Source organism: Salmo salar, chromosome ssa06 (genome assembly GCF_905237065.1).
Source record: "Salmo salar chromosome ssa06, Ssal_v3.1, whole genome shotgun sequence".
Taxonomy (NCBI): domain Eukaryota; kingdom Metazoa; phylum Chordata; class Actinopteri; order Salmoniformes; family Salmonidae; genus Salmo; species Salmo salar.
This window is the reverse complement of record NC_059447.1, coordinates 23,608,009-23,629,750: the sequence shown is the minus strand read 5'-3', so window position 1 is coordinate 23,629,750 and position 21,742 is coordinate 23,608,009. Positions and strand designations below refer to the sequence as shown.

The 21,742-nt window shown below is 46.5% G+C and overlaps 1 protein-coding gene across 2 annotated transcripts in view; it reads left to right on the top strand.

Annotated features, from left to right (window-relative positions):
* The window catches only part of cep112 (centrosomal protein 112), a 192,122-nt gene that overhangs the window by 60,470 nt on the left and 109,910 nt on the right, over positions 1 to 21,742 (top strand). For both annotated transcript variants that reach the window (XM_045720004.1, XM_045720003.1), the window contains 4 exons: positions 240 to 369; positions 2,076 to 2,168; positions 2,553 to 2,612; positions 3,982 to 4,061. In XM_045720004.1, the coding sequence (XP_045575960.1) occupies positions 240 to 369; positions 2,076 to 2,168; positions 2,553 to 2,612; positions 3,982 to 4,061 (363 nt within the window). The remainder of the gene's footprint in view (positions 1 to 239; positions 370 to 2,075; positions 2,169 to 2,552; positions 2,613 to 3,981; positions 4,062 to 21,742) is intronic.

Genomic DNA, 21,742 nt, shown 5'->3' with positions numbered 1-21,742 from the left:
GTCACCCACATCCACCCACTCACTGTTCTCTTCCCAAACCTTACATGAAAAGAAGGAAAAGTCTCACCCCAAAATACACAGACAGCCCCCAACTCATTTACCGACCCAATCCAACAGAGTTCCCTAGTCTAAGCCCCAGCTCCAGCCTCTGTTTGAGCCAAGCAGTAGGCCCTTATAGTAGTGAGTGGTGCTGACTGTGTGTATGTCTGTGTTGAGTATGTCTGTGTTGTGTTGTCCAGGAGGGTGTCTCTGCTGAGGGAGAAGGAGCAGCAGAGTGAGCAACATGAAGACATACTGCAGAAGCTCCAGACCAAACATGAGACTGACATCAGCCACTTCCAACAGGAACACACACTCTCCGCTGCTAAGGTAGCCAACAGCATGTGCTACTAGACTAAACTACTGTAGAACACTACTGCACTGCGACAGTATCATTGCCCAACATGGTACGCAGCAACATCTGGATGTGCGTGAAAAACAAGTTCAACATTCACATTCTGGTGTACCAAAATACAACGACTCTGTTGGTGTGATCGAGGCGTAAGGTAGCCATCCAAATTAGTATAGAAAAACTAGATGCTACACCACTGCATTCATTACCTGATGCTACACCACTGCATTCATTACCTGATGTTACACCACTGCATTCATTACCTGATGCTACACCACTGCATTCATTACCTGATGTTACACCACTGCATTCATTACCTGATGTTACACCACTGCATTCATTACCTGATGCGACACCACTGCATTCATTACCTGATGCTACACCACTGCATTCATTACCTGATGCTACACCACTGCATTCATTACCTGATGCGACACCACTGCATTCATTACCTGATGCTACACCACTGCATTCATTACCTGATGTTACACCACTGCATTCATTACCTGATGCTACACCACTGCATTCATTACCTGATGCTACACCACTGCATTCATTACCTGATGCGACACCACTGCATTCATTACCTGATGCTACACCACTGCATTCATTACCTGATGCTACACCACTGCATTCATTACCTGATGCTACACCACTGCATGCATTACCTGATGTTACACCACTGCATTCATTACCTGATGCGACACCACTGCATTCATTACCTGATGTTACACCACTGCATTCATTACCTGATGCGACACCACTGCATTCATTACCTGATGCTACACCACTGCATTCATTACCTGATGCTACACCACTGCATTCATTACCTGATGCTACACCACTGCATTCATTACCTGATGCTACACCACTGCATTCATTACCTGATGCTACACCACTGCATTCATTACCTGATGTTACACCACTGCATTCATTACCTGATGCTACACCACTGCATTCATTACCTGATGCTACACCACTGCATTCATTACCTGATGCGACACCACTGCATTCATTACCTGATGCGACACCACTGCATTCATTACCTGATGCGACACCACTGCATTCATTACCTGATGCGACACCACTGCATTCATTACCTGATGCTACACCACTGCATTCATTACCTGATGCTACACCACTGAAATAACTATTAGCTGGACTGGTCACACTCAATTCAATTCAAAGGGCATTATTGGCATGGGAAACATATGTTTACATTGCCAATGCAAGTGAAGTAGATAATATACAAAAGTGAAATAAACAATAAAAATGAACAGTAAACATCACACTCACAGAAGTTCCACACTCTCTCAAAGATGTTGTAGAATGCTTAGACATATCTTCATACTATGTATGACTTATCTTCAACTGAAGCCTTGACAGCATTTCTATCCCCCTGCTGCTGAGTAATATGGCTGTGTTAGATAAGACTCCTGTTGTCATCCTCGCTCTCTCTCTCTCTCTCTCTCTCTCTCTCTATTTAACCTTTTAGTCATTTAGCAGACACTCTTATCCAGAGCGACAGGAGCAATTAGGGTTAAGTGCATTGCTCAAGGGCATATCGACAGATATTTCACCTCGTAGGCTCAGGGATTCGACCCAGCAACCTTTCGGTTACTGGCCCAACGCTCTTAACTTTACCACGTGCCTCTCTCTCTCTCCATCCCTCCCTCTCTCTCAGGCCTCTGATGTGATTGAGGACCTGGAACAGACAGTGGCTCAGCTCAGACAGCAGCTACAGGACAGTGAGCACAGGAGACTGAAACAACTCAGGGTAAAGTGTGTGTGTGTGTGTGTGTGTGTGTGTGTGTGTGTGTGTGTGTGTGTGTGTGTGTGTGTGTGTGTGTGTGTGTGTGTGTGTGTGTGTGTGTGTGTGTGTGTGTGTGTGTGTGTGTGTGTGTGTGTGTGTGTGTGTGTGTGTGTGTGAGCGAAAGAACGGCTTCATTCCACAACAACTGGAAGAAGTACAGAAGACTATACAGATGTGTGTCCAGAGACCCATAACCCTCAAGATCCTCTGCTGGATAGATTTTCAAGCAGATGGATGTTTTGTTTGAATGTGAATAATGGGAAAAACACATCTCACATAAAAATAACTTGTTGTGGTTCTTTGTAGTTCTGTATGAATGTTTCAGACTTCCTGACTTGTGTTTTCCAGGACACAGAGAATAAACTTCAACAAGAGAAAGCAGATCTGCAGCACGACTGTGAGAAAAAGGTACAATCTCTATCAATAGTTACCCGCGCATCAAATCAATGTAGTTACCCTCATGTCAAATCAATAATCAATATTTGTGTCAATACAATACTCTCATATCAAATTGAGATTATATTGCTGACCTCTTATTTAGTGTATGGGCTCTAAATAATCAAAGGAAGACTGTCACTTTGTCTTAATGAGGAGTGTCCTTTCCTCTGTGTCTTACTGTACATAACTATGTAGGCCTACCGTGCCTGAAGTCAACTCTGTGAAACCTAAAGTCTGATCCAGTGGCCCTAGTTCCACAAACCGACTGTGGTTCAGTGGGAGAGATAAAAGCCTGGGACCCACATGGTCCTGGCTAGATCCCCTTCTTCCCTTTGATATGTTATGTCCTGCCTGTAAACTCAAAGCTGTGATTAACAGGTCAGACTACTGCTGGTCACAGGGTCCACAGGGCTCAGTGGCTGTGGAGTGGAAAGGTGAGGGGCATTCGGAGGAGTGAGGGTTTGACATTTAGGGGAGATGGGGGTTCAAATCAAATGAAATCACATACGCATATTTAGCAGATGTTGTTGCGGGTGAAAGGGGGAGAGCTGGGGTGGTGGCGTGAAGTTGCCCAATTTAAGGCCATAGGGGACGGGAGATGAAGTCCTGTCATTCCGAAAAGCCATGCTCAGTCGCCCCAGCTAAATCCAGCAAGGATCTTAATTGCTGCCAGACAGAAATGGCAGCGACCCCTCTCTCTTTCAAGCCTCCCTTCAAAGCCAATGTGTTGTCATAAAAAATCCCCCATCTAATGAGTTGGTCTGGGCCAGGCCAGAGTCAGGTGGGTGAAGATCTGGTTTAAGATGCAGGTCCACACACCTGGTTCATCTTCAAAGTAAAGCCCTCATTTTGAAGGGCATATCAGTCAGTCATAAAGAGGGGTGGGGGGGAGTAACAGGGCTGTGTGTTTCAGGTCAGGCACCTCTGCATTGGGGGACTGATACACCAGCAAGCTAGCTACCAGATCTGGGCCTCTGTTAGCAGGGTCATGGTGAGGGTCAATGCCATTTCACCTTCTGTTGTTTAATCTTTGTGTGACTGAAGTAAGTTGTTAGTTGAAAAAATAGTTAAATAGCTGCATCAAATGTTTGCACAGCCTTTCTCCAGCTCCCAGTAAACTTGATGAAAGAATCTGTCTGTTTGTACATTCTTAAACGCCTATCAGGAGATGGGCCCAGATGGCAGCTTGATGATGGGTGGAGATAAGAGGTCAGGGAGAGGCAACCCCAGGCCCCAGGTGGATAAGGTCATGGAAAGGGGGGCTTGCTGAGTGATGGACCTGCTGTCATAGTGTCAGTCTCTACCCCTCTCACGCTCTCTCACTCACACAATCACACAGGTGCGTGTCCTACACAACGAGGCGGAGAAAGAAAGAGAAGAGGCCAAGAAGAAGATCTCCAAACTTGAAGAGTCACTGAAGTGAGTAGCAAAACACTGTAAATCAAATGTCTGTTTTCTTCTTTCATTTCGTCACTACTTGGGGACTTGCCATTCAGTTTGGTTCAGAACACATCAGAAACATGGGATTTGTTCACACACATCACCAACCCACAAACCCACAATCCCAGTATATGAAAAATGTCTCACAGCGAGCCAACGCAGGCTTCCATCCATGCAATTATACAATGATACAATCCCCCCAAAGTAACTGATTTAGAAAAATGCTTAAGCACTCAGACATTGGTAAGTGCTAGTTACAGGGCCCGGGATACAGCTATAATTTGCAGAGCTCACCCTTGTGCAGTAATTGAAAACTGCAGTGGATATTTGAAGCTTTATGAAATGTTGTCACTTTTAGTCTCTCCATATGTGCCTGTCTGACACATGCTGAAACATAGGAACCTCCATAGAGAGTTCCCATATCTGTGCTGTGCAGCGTCCCCAGTTGTGGGGCAGTGCCGAATTCCGTATTGTTGTACACCTCTGCTGTCTCAGATCTACAATGGCCGTGTCCGAATACCCATACTAGCGTATTAAACTGCATACTATATACTTATCGTTGCGTACTATTTAGCACTCACCATTTAGTAAAAAGTATTTTTCAAAATTCAACCAGCCTGATAATAAATAATTTCCAATTCCATGAATTTATCTAAATGCTGAATAGAGTAGGGATGGAGTTATAGGCCTTAATGTTTTGTATACTGTGTATAATGTAGTAGACCCATATAGCCCACCTATCCTATTTACAAAGAACTGAAGACAGAAACTGATAAATTGGCAACCACTGGACAGCAACATAATGAACTAAAGCACTGATCATTGGGAACGAGATCAGAATGACTGCTAAGGCTTGATCCATAAATTAAATAGGTAGCCTACAAAACCACAGACAGACAGACAGACAGACAGACAGACAGACAGACAGACAGACAGACAGACAGACAGACAGACAGACAGACAGACAGACAGACAGACAGACAGACAGACAGACCTTGGCATACCTGGCCACTCTATTTCATGTAATTTAGGCATTCTTTCGTTTTCTCTCGTTCTTGTTCTCTTACTCCCTCTCTCGCTCTCTTTGTCTGGAATTAGTAAGAACCACAGCAGCCTTGTTTGACATGTTATACAGTCTGACATGTCACCCACCCTGCGATCCTTCCCACCTATGATGTCATTGGTTTTGTTTGTTTACTTGTCTCAGTTGGCTGAAACCTGTGAGATTCCACACCGCTACTTTTCTATCCTCACTTCATACTGCATCGTTTGTAGTCATCACGTCGTATGCCCATATTTGGCAAGTCTGTTAACGAGCAGGTGACCTCATCTGTGACAAGGGGCTGTGGGAGGAGCCAGGGCTTTGGCTACGTCCCAATACTCTAACATGGCCTCATTTCCTGAATCATTTTACTTGAGACCATTGGTCATTGATTTAAAATCTTTCAATGGTCAAAAATATTATGTCTAACCAAATATGGGCTTTTCCTTTAGTGCCTTCTGCTACACTATTCCAGCTACAATCACATCTCATCCCCCATGTACCCCTCCCATCTCATCCCCTCTGCACCTCTCCCTCCATCCCTCCCTTCCTCTTTCCATTCCTCGTACATTTCTCCATCCCTCCCACCAGTTGTTTGGTTGACTGAGCTCCTCCTATCAGGCGTTCCCTCCTCCCCTCCTCTTCTTTTCTCAGTCTGCTATCGTTCCATTACAGTAGAGTACAGTCAGAGCACTGCTGACAGGCTAGGCAGGGCCAGGTGTAATCCAGGGCCTCCTAATGCTGCATGCATTCCTCACACTAATTAATATGGTACATTTCCTCATTACCGGCTCATACACAGATTACACTTCCTCTAATCAATCCTAACGGCCCGGAACACAGTTCTAGCCTCAGCTCCTGCCCCAGACCAAGTCTCAGCCCTAACCTCTGCCCCAGTCTCCTAATGGCCCCGGAACACAGCCCTGCCCCAGACCAAGTCTCAGTCCTAACCTCTGCCCCAGTCTCCTAATGGCCCCGGAACACAGCCCTGCCCCAGACCAAGTCTCAGCCCTAACCTCTGCCCCAGTCTCCTAATGGCCCCGGAACACAGCCCTGCCCCAGACCAAGTCTCAGCCCTAACCTCTGCCCCAGTCTCCTAATGGCCCCGGAACACAGCCCTGCCCCAGACCAAGTCTCAGCCCTAACCTCTGCCCCAGTCTCCTAATGGCCCCGGAACACAGCCCTGCCCCAGACCAAGTCTCAGCCCTAACCTCTGCCCCAGTCTCCTAATGGCCCCGGAACACAGCCCTGCCCCAGACCAAGTCTCAGCCCTAACCTCTGCCCCAGTCTCCTAATGGCCCCGGAACACAGCCCTGCCCCAGACCAAGTCGCAGCCCTAACCTCTGCCCCAGTCTCCTAATGGCCCCGGAACACAGCCCTGCCCCAGACCAAGTCTCAGCCCTAACCTCTGCCCCAGTCTCCTAATGGCCCCGGAACACAGCCCTGCCCCAGACCAAGTCTCAGTCCTAACCTCTGCCCCAGTCTCCTAATGGCCCCGGAACACAGCCCTGCCCCAGACCAAGTCTCAGTCCTAACCTCTGCCCCAGTCTCCTAATGGCCCCGGAACACAGCCCTGCCCCAGACCAAGTCTCAGTCCTAACCTCTGCCCCAGTCTCCTAATGGCCCCGGAACACAGCCCTGCCCCAGACCAAGTCTCAGTCCTAACCTCTGCCCCAGTCTCCTAATGGCCCCGGAACACAGCCCTGCCCCAGACCAAGTCTCAGTCCTAACCTCTGCCCCAGTCTCCTAATGGCCCCGGAACACAGCCCTGCCCCAGATCCAGTCAAGCCTGTTTACCGTACTCTACTCTCGACTAGGGCTGTGGCCGTCATGACATATTTCAGACGGTGATTGTCAAGCAAATAACTGCCTGTCTCCCGGTAATTGACCGTTAATTAACATAAACATATTTAGCATCTTCTGACTTCCACACATAGCCTACAAGCCACTGATGCAGACCTTTGGAACATCTCCATTTTTTAAAAGTCTAATAAATCCATGTAATATACAGTGAGGGAAAAAAGTATTTGATCCCCTGCTGATTTTGTACGTTTGCCCACTGACAAAGAAATTATCAGTCTATCGTTTTAATGGTAGGTTTATTTGAACAGTGAGAGACAGAATAACAACAAAAAATTCCAGGAAAAACACATGTCAAAAATGTTATAAAATGATTTGCATTTTAATGAGGGAAATAAGTATTTGACCTCTCTGCAAAACATGACTTAGTACTTAGTGGCAAAACCCCTGTTGGCAATCACAGAGGTCAGACGTTTCTTGTAGTTGGCCACCAGGTTTGCACACATCTCAGGAGGGATTTTGTCCCACTCCTCTTTGCAGATCTTCTCCAAGTCATTAAGGTTTCGAGGCTGACGTTTGGCAACTCGAACCTTCAGCTCCCTCCACAGATTTTCTATGGGATTAAGGTCTGGTGACTGGCTAGGCCACTCCAGGACCTTAATGTGCTTCTCCTTTGTTGCCTTGGCCGTGTGTTTTGGGTCATTGTCATGCTGGAATACCCATCCACGACCCATTTTCAATGCCCTGGCTGAGGGAAAGAGGTTCTCACCCAAGATTTGACGGTACATGGCCCCGTCCATCGTCCCTTTGATGCGGTGAAGTTGTCCTGTCCCCTTAGCAGAAAAACACCCCCAAAGCATAATGTTTACACTTCCATGTTTGATGGTGGGTATGGTGTTCTTGGGGTCATAGGCAGCATTCCTCCTCCTCCAAACACGGTGAGTTGAGTTGATGCCAAAGAGCTCCATTTTGGTCTCATCTGACCACAACACTTTCACCCAGTTGTCATCTGAATCATTCAGATGTTAATTGGCAAACTTCGGACGGGCATATATATGTGCTTTCTTGAGCAGGGGGACCTTGCGGGCGCTGCAGGATTTCAGTCCTTCACGGTGTAGTGTGTTACCACTTGTTTTCTTGGTGACTATGGTCCCAGCTGCCTTGAGATCATTGACAAGACCCTCCCATGTAGTTCTGGGCTGATTCCTCACCGTTCTCATGATCATTGCAGCTCCACGAGGTGAGATCTTGCATGGAGCCCCAGGCCGAGGGATATTGATAGTTCTTTTGTGTTTCTTCCATTTGCGAATAATCGCACCAACTGTTGTCACCTTCTCACCAAGCTGCTTGGCGATGGTCTTGTAGCCCATTCCAGTCTTGTATAGGTCTACAATCTTATCCCTGACATCCTTGGAGAGCTCTTTGGTCTTGGCCATGGTGGAGAGTTTGGAATCTGATTGATTGATTGCTTCTGTGGACAGTTGTCTTTTATACAGGTAACAAGCTGAGATTAGGAGCACTCCCTTTAAGAGTGTGTTCCTAATCTCAGCTCGTTACCTGTATAAAAGACACCTGGGAGTCAGAAATCTTTCTGATTGAGAGGGGGTCAAATACTTATTTCCCTCATTAAAATGCAAATCAATTTATAACATTTTTGACATGCGTTTTTCTGGATTTTTTTGTTATTCTGTCTCTCACTGTTCAAATAAACCTACTATTAAAATTATAGACTGATCATTTCTTTGTCAGTGGGCAAACGTACAAAATCAGCAGGGGATGAAATACTTTTTTCAAACACTGTAGCCTACACCACAATAAATCCATTATTTATTTTAGACAGGTCTAAAGAAACATGATATGAAGAAAATGTAGTCTAGTTCAGAAGAACATAATAGCATACTCTGAGTTGTCCATATGTTAAGCCCTGATCTGACTATGCCATATGGCTGTGGGCTACACTAGTTCATTTAGCAGACAAGATTTGCTTTGAATTCCTTGGCATTATTCTATATTATTTTACAGTATGAAGAATACAATTGAGCATAGGATATTTTATCAAAATTATTCGAGGGAGTGCGCACATGCAGCTATTTTGTGTTGAGCGGTTAACAAAGAAACTGGTACTTCTATATGCTTAATTTAGAGTTATTTATATAACTTTAGTTGTGATACAAATGTTGGGCTATATGTTTTGATTTTTAATACATTCTAAGGCTCCGTGATGTGACTCTAATGATGATTTGAAAAAATCACATGAAAGGCTTGAGCTCTGCTTAGTTTTTTTTGCGCAGGCTGTACAAGTACTCAATTCACAAATTGAGTACTTGATAATGCCTTGAATTTCCTGGTGCATCCCCTTTGTGCCCCCCCTAAAAAAATCCATGCCTTTTGCGGCCCTTGGGCTGAATATAATAATTTGAATTCCCTTCTCCCAGCTGCGTGCTCCAAAGCACCTCTCACTCACATGGCTCTCTGATAGCTCAATTCTTATTAGCCAATGCCCGTCACGTGATTGGGTCTTTCTCACAGGCTACAAGTGAAGACAGACACAAAGGGGAATGCAACTGTGCGCGTCCTTTTTCAATTCCGATGTGCATATTGAAGATATTAGAAGAACTGTGCACATTTACTTTTCATCAGCCAAGAAGATGAGTAGGCCTAACGAACAGCAAAAGCACTAGCCTATGTCAATCTGCTATCCCCCATAGTACAAAAGTTGACCTATTGTACTCTGTGCCAGAAATAAATATTCCAAACATAGTCTGGGACTGTTGTGGGATGCGATAGATCCCAAATTAATACAACCACTGACTCAACAGATGAGAACGTTTAGCAAAAATGTTGATAAACTATTTGGGTATTTCTTCACATTATAAGCGCAGCAATGTGCACACGGCAGTAGGCTATAAGCACAAATGTTCCATTAGCAGGAAAACCACAAATGTGATTATGCATGTAATGCTTTTATTATAAAGGTGAATTTCTATGTTAAATTATCTTCCCCAAACTTGAAACTCATTTGTCTCTACACCCGTCGTAAAGCGGATGAACATGCTTCATTTTAAGGCGTTATTTGGCCTTTAGTTGTGATACAAACCTCATCAAAACCTATAGGCCTATGGGCTTTGCTACATGAGGTATGCGACTATGATTTGAAAAAGTCGCAAAAAAAGCATGCGCTGTTCCTTTCCTTAAGCTGGGCATCATTCACAAGTGATAATATATCATTCATATACTAAATAATATATGTATGCAATTTCTTTTGATTTAGAATGGACCATTATCATGTACCTGTCTCGAAACGGGCAGCGGAAAAAAATACATGTCATCGATGCACTTAAATCGCGAATGGAGGACGCTTTTCAAGTGGTTCATTTTCCTGCCAGCTAGGTAGGCTATACTCCTGTATAGTAGGCCTAGCCCCTAGAAAGCTGATGAGATCCTCCTCTTTTTAATAGAGGCCATCGCTCTGTTTTCTCACGCAATTGCATAGCCTATAGAAATGTTTACGCAACATGAGCTCATGGGCTGTCATGAAGTGTTTGATTAGATTTTCGATTACATTTGCATTAATGTCAGAGTGGGACAATAGAGTGCTGAGTACCAGACAGTTAGTACGTTTGGCAGGCTACTAATGACAATCAGCAGCATCAGAGCTTGGAGAAGCCTAATTACCGTGACTGCCGTCATGACTCGTGACCGCCGGTGTGGAGGTAATACAGTCACCGTAACAGCCCTACTGTCACATGCTTCGTAAACAACAGGTGTAGACTTAACAGTGAAATGCTTACCTCCGTGCCCTTCCCAACAATGCAGAGAGAAAGAAAATACAGAAATAATAGAAAATAAAAGTAATAATAAATATACAATGAGTAATGATAACATGGCTAAATACATGGGGTATCAGTACAGAGTCGATGTGCAGGGCACGAGGTAATTGAGGTAGATAATATTTATTTAACTAGGCAAGTCAGTTTAGAACAAAATCTTATTTACAGTGACAGCCTACCCCGGCCAAACCTGGGCCAATTGTGCGCCGCTCAATGGGACTTCCAATCACGGCCGGATGTGAAACAGTAATCTTGAAAATGTGAGGAATGTGTTTTTCTATGATTTTAATGTGAGTTCTACACCTGACATGTGAGTTTGATGTGGTTATTAGGCAGGAAATGCATTGAGGCTATTGTCAGGTAAAAACCCATTGATATCTCAGTCCTTTACATTCCACTGAGATCTGAATCGACACATTATTCATATCGCTCAGTTCCAAGGACAAATATTCCCTGTGAAGACTAGATGGTGATAAAGGCGCATTTTAATGCAGATTTGCTTGACAGAATGAATACATTCTCCTATCATCTGTCACTAGTGTCCCAGACACGTGAGCGGCGCGAGAGAGGATGCATTTGATGAGGTAGCAGATGTAAATCTGGATGCATAAATTATCATTCTGCTCGGTAACAAGCGGGCCGGTCTCTCGTTAGTGTTAAACACTTAGAAATAGCGAGTGTCGCATCGGAGCTCTGAGCTAATTAATTAAGAACTCAGTCTGGTAGGGTGAGAAGGAGCGCCCTGCTCACACACAGATGCATTCGCACGCACACACTGGAAAGATTTAGCATGGGCCCTCAGATCCTCAAAACGTTCCACAGCTGCACCATTGAGAGCATTTGGTGCGTACATTTACATTTACATTTACATTTTAGTCATTTAGCAGACGCTCTTATCCAGAGCGACTTACAAATTGGTGCATTCACCTTATAATATCCAGTGGAACAACCACTTTACAATAGTGCATCTAAATCTTTTAAGGGGGGGGTTAGAAGGATTACTTTATCCTATCCCAGGTATTCCTTGAAGAGGTGGGGTTTCAGGTGTCTCCGGAAGGTGGTGATTGACTCCGCTGTCCTGGCGTCGTGAGGGAGCTTGTTCCACCATTGGGGTGCCAGAGCAGCGAACAGTTTTGACTGGGCTGAGCGGGAACTGTGCTTCCTCAGAGGTAGGGAGGCGAGCAGGCCAGAGGTGGATGAACGGAGTGCCCTTGTTTGGGTGTAGGGCCTGATCAGAGCCTGAAGGTACGGAGGTGCCGTTCCCCTCACAGCTCCGTAGGCAAGCACCATGGTCTTGTAGCGGATGCGAGCTTCGACTGGAAGCCAGTGGAGAGAGCGGAGGAGCGGGGTGACGTGAGAGAACTTGGGAAGGTTGAACACCAGACGGGCTGCGGCGTTCTGGATGAGTTGTAGGGGTTTAATGGCACAGGCAGGGAGCCCAGCCAACAGCGAGTTGCAATAATCCAGACGGGAGATGACAAGTGCCTGGATTAGGACCTGCGCCGCTTCCTGTGTGAGGCAGGGTCGTACTCTGCGAATGTTGTAGAGCATGAACCTACAGGATCGGGTCACCGCCTTGATGTTGGTGGAGAACGACAGGGTGTTGTCCAGGGTCACGCCAAGGCTCTTAGCACTCTGGGAGGAGGACACAAGGGAGTTGTCAACCGTGATGGCGAGATCATGGAACGGGCAGTCCTTCCCCGGGAGGAAGAGCAGCTCCGTCTTGCCGAGGTTCAGCTTGAGGTGGTGATCCGTCATCCACACTGATATGTCTGCCAGACATGCAGAGATGCGATTCGCCACCTGGTTGTCAGAAGGGGGAAAGGAGAAGATTAATTGTGTGTCATCTGCATAGCAATGATATGAGAGACCATGTGAGGATATGACAGAGCCAAGTGACTTGGTGTATAGCGAGAATAGGAGTGGGCCAAGAACAGAGCCCTGGGGGACACCAGTGGTGAGAGCACGTGGTGCGGAGACAGATTCTCGCCACGCCACCTGGTAGGAGCGACCTGTCAGGTAGGACGCAATCCAAGCGTGCGCGGTGCCGGAGATGCCCAGCTCGGAGAGGGTGGAGAGGAGGATCTGATGGTTCACGGTATCAAAGGCAGCAGATAGGTCTAGAAGGATGAGAGCAGAGGAGAGAGAGTTAGCTTTAGCAGTGCGGAGAGCCTCCGTGACACAGAGAAGAGCAGTCTCAGTTGAATGCCCAGTCTTGAAACCTGACTGATTAGGATCAAGAAGGTCATTCTGAGAGAGATAGCAAGAGAGCTGGCCAAGGACGGTGCGTTCAAGAGTTTTGGAGAGAAAGGAAAGAAGGGATACTGGTCTGTAGTTGTTGACATCGGAGGGATCGAGTGTAGGTTTTTTTCAGAAGGGGTGCAACTCTCGCTCTCTTGAAGACGGAAGGGACGTAGCCAGCGGTCAAGGATGAGTTGATGAGCGAGGTGAGGTAGGGGAGAAGGTCTCCGGAAATGGTCTGGAGAAGAGAGGAGGGGATAGGGTCAAGTGGGCAGGTTGTTGGGCGGCCGGCCGTCACAAGACGCAAGATTTCATCTGGAGAGAGAGGGGAGAAAGAGGTCAAAGCACAGGGTAGGGCAGTGTGAGCAGGACCAGCAGTGTCGTTTGACTTAGCAAACGAGGATCGGATGTCGTCAACCTTCTTTTCAAAATGGTTGACGAAGTCATCCGCAGAGAGGGAGGAGGGGGGGGGGAGGAGGATTCAGGAGGGAGGAGAAGGTATCAAAGAGCTTCCTAGGGTTAGAGGCAGATGCTTGGAGTTTAGAGTGGTAGAAAGTGGCTTTAGCAGCAGAGACAGAAGAGGAAAATGTAGAGAGGAGGGAGTGAAAGGATGCCAGGTCCGCAGGGGAGGCGAGTTTTCCTCCATTTCCGCTCGGCTGCCCGGAGCCCTGTTCTGTGAGCGCGCAGTGAGTCGTCGAGCCACGGAGCAGGAGGGGAGGACCGAGCCGGCCTGGAGGATAGGGGACAGAGGAAATCAAAGGATGCAGAGAGGGAGGAGAGGAGGGTTGAGGAGGCAGAATCAGGAGATAGGTTGGAGAAGGTTTGAGCAGAGGGAAGAGATGATAGGATGGAAGAGGAGAGAGTAGCGGGAGAGAGAGAGCGAAGGTTGGGACGGCGCAATACCATCCGAGTAGGGGAGAGTGAGAAGTGTTGGATGAGAGCGAGAGGGAAAAGGATACAAGGTAGTGGTCGGAGACTTGGAGGGGAGTTGCAATGAGATTAGTGGAAGAACAGCATCTAGTAAAGATGAGGTCAAGCGTATTGCCTGCCTTGTGAGTAGGGGGGGAAGGTGAGAGGGTGAGGTCGAAAGAGGAGAGGAGTGGAAAGAAGGAGGCAGAGAGGAATGAGTCGAAGGTAGACGTGGGGAGGTTAAAGTCACCCAGAACTGTGAGAGGTGAGCCATCCTCAGGAAAGGAACTTATCAAGGCGTCAAGCTCATTGATGAACTCTCCAAGGGAACCTGGAGGGCGATAAATGATAAGGATGTTAAGCTTGAAAGGGCTGGTAACTGTGACAGCATGGAATTCAAATGAGGAGATAGACAGATGGGTCAGGGGAGAAAGAGAGAATGTCCACTTGGGAGAGATGAGGATTCCAGTGCCACCACCCCGCTGGCTCGATGCTCTAGGGGTATGCGAGAACACGTAGTCAGACGAGGAGAGAGCAGTAGGAGTAGCAGTGTTATCTGTGGTAATCCATGTTTCCGTCAGCGCCAGGAAGTCTAGGGACTGGAGGGTAGCATAGGCTGAGATGAACTCAGCCTTGTTGGCCGCAGACCGGCAGTTCCAGAGGCTGCCGGAGACCTGGAACTCCACGTGGGTCGTGCGCGCTGGGACCACCAGGTTAGAGTGGCAGCGGCCACGCGGTGTGGAGCGTTTGTATGGCCTGTGCAGAGGAGAGAGAACAGGGATAGACAGACACATAGTAGACAAGCTACAGAAGAGGCTACGCTAATGCAAATGAGATTGGAATGACAAGTGGACTACACGTCTCGAATGTTCAGGAAGTTAAGCTTACGTTGCAAAAATGTTATTGACTAAAATGATACAGTACTGCTGGCTGGTGGAGTAGGCTAGCTAGCAGTGGCTGCGTTGTTGACTTTGAACGTGTAGCTGGCTAGGTAACCTCGGTAGTTTCAGTACTACACCTTGTCATGATACAAAGCAACTTTGTAGCTAGCTAGCTAACATAACACTAATCAAGACGTTCCTTGTAGTGTATTTAGTTTCAACAATGCTGCTCGTCGGTAATAGTTGGCTGGGTTAGGAAAAATGGCGTCGCGGGGGACGGAAATAGCTGGCTAGCTAACCTCGATGGCTGGCTAGCTAACAATTATCAAGCTATGACAAAGACAACTAAGTAGCTAGCTAGGTAACACTGCACTAGTCAAATCGTCAAATCGTTCCGTTGTAACGTATTAGTATCTACAGCGCTGCTAGTCGGTAACGGTTGGCTAGCTGGCAGTGGGTTAATGATGACTAGGTGTGTTGAGTAAGTCTGGCGCCGCGTCGCGGCTAGCTAGCTCACCTCGATAATACTCAAACTCAAACTACACAATTATCTTAGATACAGAGACAGCAAAGACAACTATGTAGCTGGCTAACTAACACTAACACCACACTAATCAAGTCGTTACGTTGTAATGTAATAGCTAGTCGGTAGAAGTTGGCTAGCTAACAGTGATGACTAGCTAGCTAGCAGCTAGCAGCTAGCAGTGTTGACTACGTTAGGAGGACGAAGATAGCTAGCCTCGATAATTACTCAGTTACTCTAAACTACACAATTATCTTTGATACAAAGACGGCTATGTAGCTAGCTAAGAAGAATTGCTCAGATCAAACAAATCAAGCCGTTGTAATGTAGCGAAGTGTAATATTACCTGTGGAGCGAAGCGTGGTGCGACTGCTCGATCAGCTCCTTTGTCTTGTACGGCCAAGTACATCACTGGGGCCAAGCTTCCTGCTATCCAGGACCTCTATACCAGGCGGTGTCAGAGGAAGGCCCAAAAAATTGTCAGACTCCAGCCACCCACGTCATAGACTGTTCTCTTTGCTACCGAACGGAAAGCGGTACCAATGCACCAAGTCTGGAGCCAACAGGACCCTGAACAGCTTCTTCCCCCAAGACTGCTAAATAGTTAGTCTGGGTAGCTATTTGGTTAACTATTTAACTATCTGCAGTGACTTGTTTTACACTAACTTTTTTGACTCGTCACGTACGCTGCTGCTACAGTTTATTATCTCTCCTGTTGCCTAGTCACTTATTCCTAGCATCTCAGTGCTAGAGGCGTCACTACCCTGGTTCGATTCCAGGTTGTATCACAACCGGCCGTGATTGGGAGTCCCATAGGGCGGCGCACAATTGGCCCAGCGTCATCCGGGCTAGGGTTTGGCTGGGGTAGGCCGTCATTGTAAATAAGAATTTGTTCTTAAATGACTTGCCTAGTTAAATGAATGTTAAATAAATAAAAATATCTACCTCAATTACCTTGTGCCCTGCACATCGACTCTGTACTGATACCCCATGTATTTAGCCATGTTATCATTACTCATTGTAAATTTATTATTACTTTTATTTTCTATTATTTCTCTGTTTTCTTTCTCTCTGCATTGTTGGGAAGGGCCCGTAAGTAAGCATTTCACTGTTAAGTCTACACCAGTTGTTTACCAAGCATGTGATGAATAACATTTGATTTGATTAGAAAATGTAATATCACACACACACAAACACACACAATGAGAGTCTGATGTGATGTCTGCTACTACTTGCTGCCGTGGCAACAGTGAAGGCCTTCAAAGATGATCTAGGAGAACTTCAAAGCGACAGCAGGACTGCACGCAGGTGTGTGTGTGTGTGTGTGTTTGTGTGTTCAGTGGCTGATAGAGATGGGAGGATGAGAGATGAAATTAAACAAGTTTAAACCTCTTGACATGCCCAACAGGCGCTTGGGTTTATACCTTAGACAGGCTGGCATCTTTGTAGATTTTGTGCACTGTGCACACGTGTGTGTGTGTGTGTGTGTGTGTGTGTGTGTTTGGGTCCTTTTTTATTACACCATGTTTCATTGTGGATCCGACTAAAGTATTCCGACGTGTGTCTCTGTGTTTGTGCTTCAGTTGTTTCTGCATAAACACTTTACTTTCTGCGTAAACGCGGGACAGCGGCAGCAGGTATTTTGTTTGTTTGGGATCATGAGAGTTGTTTGTAAAAGGAAGGTGTGATCTACACTCCTCTGAACCCTCCCAAAATAAAGAAGACAAGGAAAAACCTCTATCCCGCCATGCAAATGAGCATGGCTGCGTCAGTTAGATTTCTACGTCCGCGTCGCTATAGCAACAACAAAAAGAACTACAAAGCAGTGAAAACCCGTTTTCTCTCTCTTCTTTCATCCCAGTGCCGTTCAGATCATTAGCATAAAGATGGAGGGATGTGCTGCGGACAGAGAAATGGGGGAGAAGGAGAGTTACATAGGCAGCCTGTTCTCCAGATGAGCTGCTTCCACAACAATGAGCTCCTAATGATAGTGGAACATCAACAATAACATCAACTAAATGCTAATGAAAGGAGAGAAACAACACACTCTGCCTCAGTACCTCCACCCTAGCATTTCCATCTCTTAAGAATCTGGCTTCTCCTTTCTTATGGCGGCCCGTGGCTGGGCGTGATGGGGCTGGGGCGGGGGGCGCTGCTGGGTGGAGGGGTCCAGGGAAGGTGGGGATGGTAAGGGTGGATCTGTGAAATGGATCTTGGGGGATGGAAAGCTCTACGTGACTCAGTAGTGGAAGTCCCCTGGTGGCCATATAGACTGGCCTAGGTTGAAAGAGGGTTGTTACCACAGCTCAATACTTTACACCAGAACAAAGGTTTAAGGAACTAGTGGGACCTGATCAACTGTTTAGATATGTTGAGTGCCTGATTGGGATGTGATTCCATCTGTGGAAAGGCCTACTACATTCAGGTTAACTAAATCAGTCACAAAGTAAGAGAGCTATTCAGTGTACAGTTGTCTCTTTTCAAATCAAATGCTTCGTGAACAACAGATGGACACTAACAGCAAAAAGCTTATTTATGGGCCCTTCCCAACAATGCAGAGAGAAATTATAGAAAGATAATTACCCAAGGAATAAATACACAATGAGTAACGATATATACACGGCGTACCAGTACAGTGTCGATGTGCAGGGGTACTAGGTAATGGAGGTAGATGCATTACATGACCAAACGTATGTGGATACCTGCTCGTTGAACGTTTCATTCCAAAATCATGGGAATTAATATGGAGTTGATCTCCCCAGAATGGGTCAGTGGTGCTAGGGTAGTCGGGCCACCAGCCGGTGGGTTGACTTCTGCAAGGGGAACTTTTCCCAAGGTTGTGCATACTTTTGGCCATGTAGTGTATGTGTACATCTGCTTGTCGAACATCTCATTCCAGAATCATGGTTAATAATATGGAGATGGTCCCCCTTTGCTGCTATAACAGCCTCCAGTCTTCTGGGAAGACATTCCAATAGATGTTGGAACATTGCTGCGGGGACTTGCATGCATTCAGCCACAAGAGCATTTGTGAGGTCGGCAATGATGTTGGGCAATTAGGCCTGGCTCGCAGTCAGCGTTCCAATTCATCCCAAAGGTGTTTGATGGGGTTGAGGTCAGGGCTCTGTGCAGGTCAGTCAAGTTCTTCCACACGATCTCAGCAAATCATTTCTGTATGAACCTCGCTTAGTGCATGGGGGCATTGTCATGCTGAAACAGGAAAGGACCTTCCCTTCACTGGAACTGTTGCCACAAAGTTGGAAGCACAGAATGTCATTGCATGCTGTAGCGTTTAGATTTCCCTTCACTGGATCTAAGGGACCTAGCCCGACCCATGAAAAACAGCCCCAGACCATTATTCCTCCTCCATCAAACTTTACAATGCATTGCCAGTCAGGGGTGGCAGTATTTTTGGAGCCCACTGTACAGTGTATGTACATATAGGTAGGGATAAGTGACTAGGCAACAGGATAGATAATAAACAGTAACAACAGCATATGTGATGAGTCAGAAAGGGTCAGTGCAGACAGTCTGGGTAGTTATTGGTTAACTATTTAGCAGTCTTACGTCTTGGGGGTAGAACCTGTTCAGGGTCCTATTGGTTCTAGACTTGGTGCAGAGTTTATTTCAATGAGGCTACCCTGTATAAATAAAGGTTAAACAGTAAGAAATCTGGTTCTGTTTCCTTCAGGGCTGTTAGCCATTCATTACAATAGTTTTGCCAAGTAATACTCATTATGTAAATATCTGTACATGTTGGTTTAGTGCATAGATGATTTTGCATACTATGGCAACTTCATGAATGATGTATGAATCCAAAGTGGTATAAATGCCTAGCAGAGATGGGAGAATCCCCTCCAGATATGGAATACCTCTGCTGATCTCTCTGTATCCCCCCTTTATGCACTCTGCTGGTCCTCCCTCTGCTGGTCCTCCCTCTGCTGATCTCTCTGTATCCCCCCTTTATGCACTCTGCTGGTCCTCCCTCTGCTGGTCCTCCCTCTGCTGTTCCTCCCCTCCCTCTGCTGTTCCTCCCCTCCCTCTGCTGGTCCTCCCTCTGCTGTTCCATAGAGCTGCATCTGCAACTATTTACATGCGGTCTCCAGTGACTGTTACAGGCATCTCAATAGCCTCCTCCTCTTTCTATAGGCGCTGCAATGAAGCAAAGACGGGATGTATGGCAAGTTATCTTGTTCCCTAGTTGCCATTGACTAGTTGGGGCTGTGGCTTGTACAGTTGTTTTTATACATAATAAACAGCATGGGAGTTGGAAGTCATCCCTGTGGTGCACCTTTATTCACAGTTAGCACTGAGGCTGAGGTGGAGTGGTGAACTCTATATCACACAGGCCTTTAGCCTGATCTGCCCAACAACAGGCCTGTATCTTAACCCACACACACACACCATCACCATTACCCTCCTGCTCTACTGTCTGCATACAGGCCTCTCAGACAGTCAGTTACTGGTCTCTTGCAGTTCTGCTTGAGGGGAGGCATTGTGTGTGAGCACGTGTATGTGAGGCATACAGTATGTGTGTATGTGCACGTGTATGGGTGTGTGAGGCATACAGTATGTGTGTATGTGCACGTGTATGGGTGTGTGAGGCATACAATATGTGTGTATGTGCACGTGTATGGGTGTGTGTGAGGCATACAGTATGTGTGTATGTGCACGTCTATGGGTGTGTGTGAGGCATCCAATATGTGTGTGTGCACGTGTATGGGTGTGTGTGAGGCATACAGTATGTGTATGTGCACGTCTATGGGTGTGTGTGAGGCATACACTATGTGTGTATGTGCACGTCTATGGGTGTGTGTGAGACAAGGCGTCGTGTGGTTTCAGAGGTCTGGAAAAAGACGGGAGCTCTGGAGCCTCCTGTCTGGCATGCGGCTAGGAGGAAGCCCTGTCATCCTTAAGACACTCACGCTCTTCCTCTTCCTCTCCCTCTCTTTCCCCCTCTTTTTATCCCTTTAAGATGGAGGGATGAGAGGATGGCACATCTCTAATTTGATTCTCCTCTCCTTCCACTTCTCTGACCAGAAGCCATTTAAAGCCGTGGGCCACCGAGGAGCTGGCATCCCCCTCTTTCTTCTCCTCCTTCTCCTTCTCTCCACCAGGCCTCCCTCCGTCTTCTCTCTGCCCTCTCATCTCACCCCTTTCTCTGTGATTGATGGTGACTGACTGACTGCTGCTCCCTGTCTCACACACTCCCAGATACATATTTAGGCCCACACACACATGGTCATCATACACACACACACACACACACACACACACACACACACACACACACACACACACACACACACACACACACACACACACACACACACATACATACATACATATGGTCACTCTCACTTCCTCAGATGGCCTCATGCGTTCATCTATATACAACTGTCAAGTGTTAAATACATGCTTATTACACTCACACATGCACACTCACATTCATACGCACACACTCACATGCACACTCACACGCACACACACACACGCCCACACACATGCACACGCACACAAACGGGCTCGGAGTGACAACACTTCTCACACTCTCAACACACCCAACTTCTGTCTTCCTCCTTATTTGAAAGTTTCAAAGAAGTTAAACCTGCTATTTCTGTCACATCCTTTCCTTCTCACTGTTTACCTCTCTCTTTTCCTCCCGTCTTTTCTGCGCGACTTTTTTTCACATCCTTTTGTGTCTGGCTGCTTTGCACAGCACCCTGAAGCCAGTCATATTGCCTGCCTGATTAATAATTACAGAGTACACAACGGCGGGGGAAAAAACAATTTCTGCCATCTTTGATGTCCAACATGAGAGAGACCAAAATTACAAAGAGACAGAGGAACGCTATAAAGAGGAGGAAAAAACATCTTCTTTTACTATTTTCTTTCTTTTTTCGTTGCCTCCTTTCCCCCGTTGTTGTTGTTATTATTATCTGACTGTCTGGTGGTGCGGTAAATTAGGAAGGCAGTGGTGAGGGAAGAAATAATGTTTCTCCTTTTCTGTCTGTTCTATTCCCAGAACATTACAAAACACGTCCACACACACTTGTGTGGGTGTCTGGCAGTGACCAATGACTCGTCTTCACTCTGAGCATTAGACATAGACCTCGTCCCAATGACACTCTGTTCCCTACACACTGCACTACTTTAGACCAATGGCACCCTGTTCCCTACACACTGCACTACTTTAGACCAATGGCACCCTGTTCCCTACACACTGCACTACTTTAGACCATGGCACCCTGTTCCCTACACACTGCACTACTTTAGACCAGGACCCAGAGGGTCAGAGTATTATTCTGTCCTGAAATGAAATGTTTAATTCTGTGTATTTAATGTATAAAGTTCAGGAGTGTAAAGGGCTATGTGTGTCACTCCTGTTTGACTTCTCAGTGTTGTTTCTTGTCTGATACTTCAGTCTGTGTGTT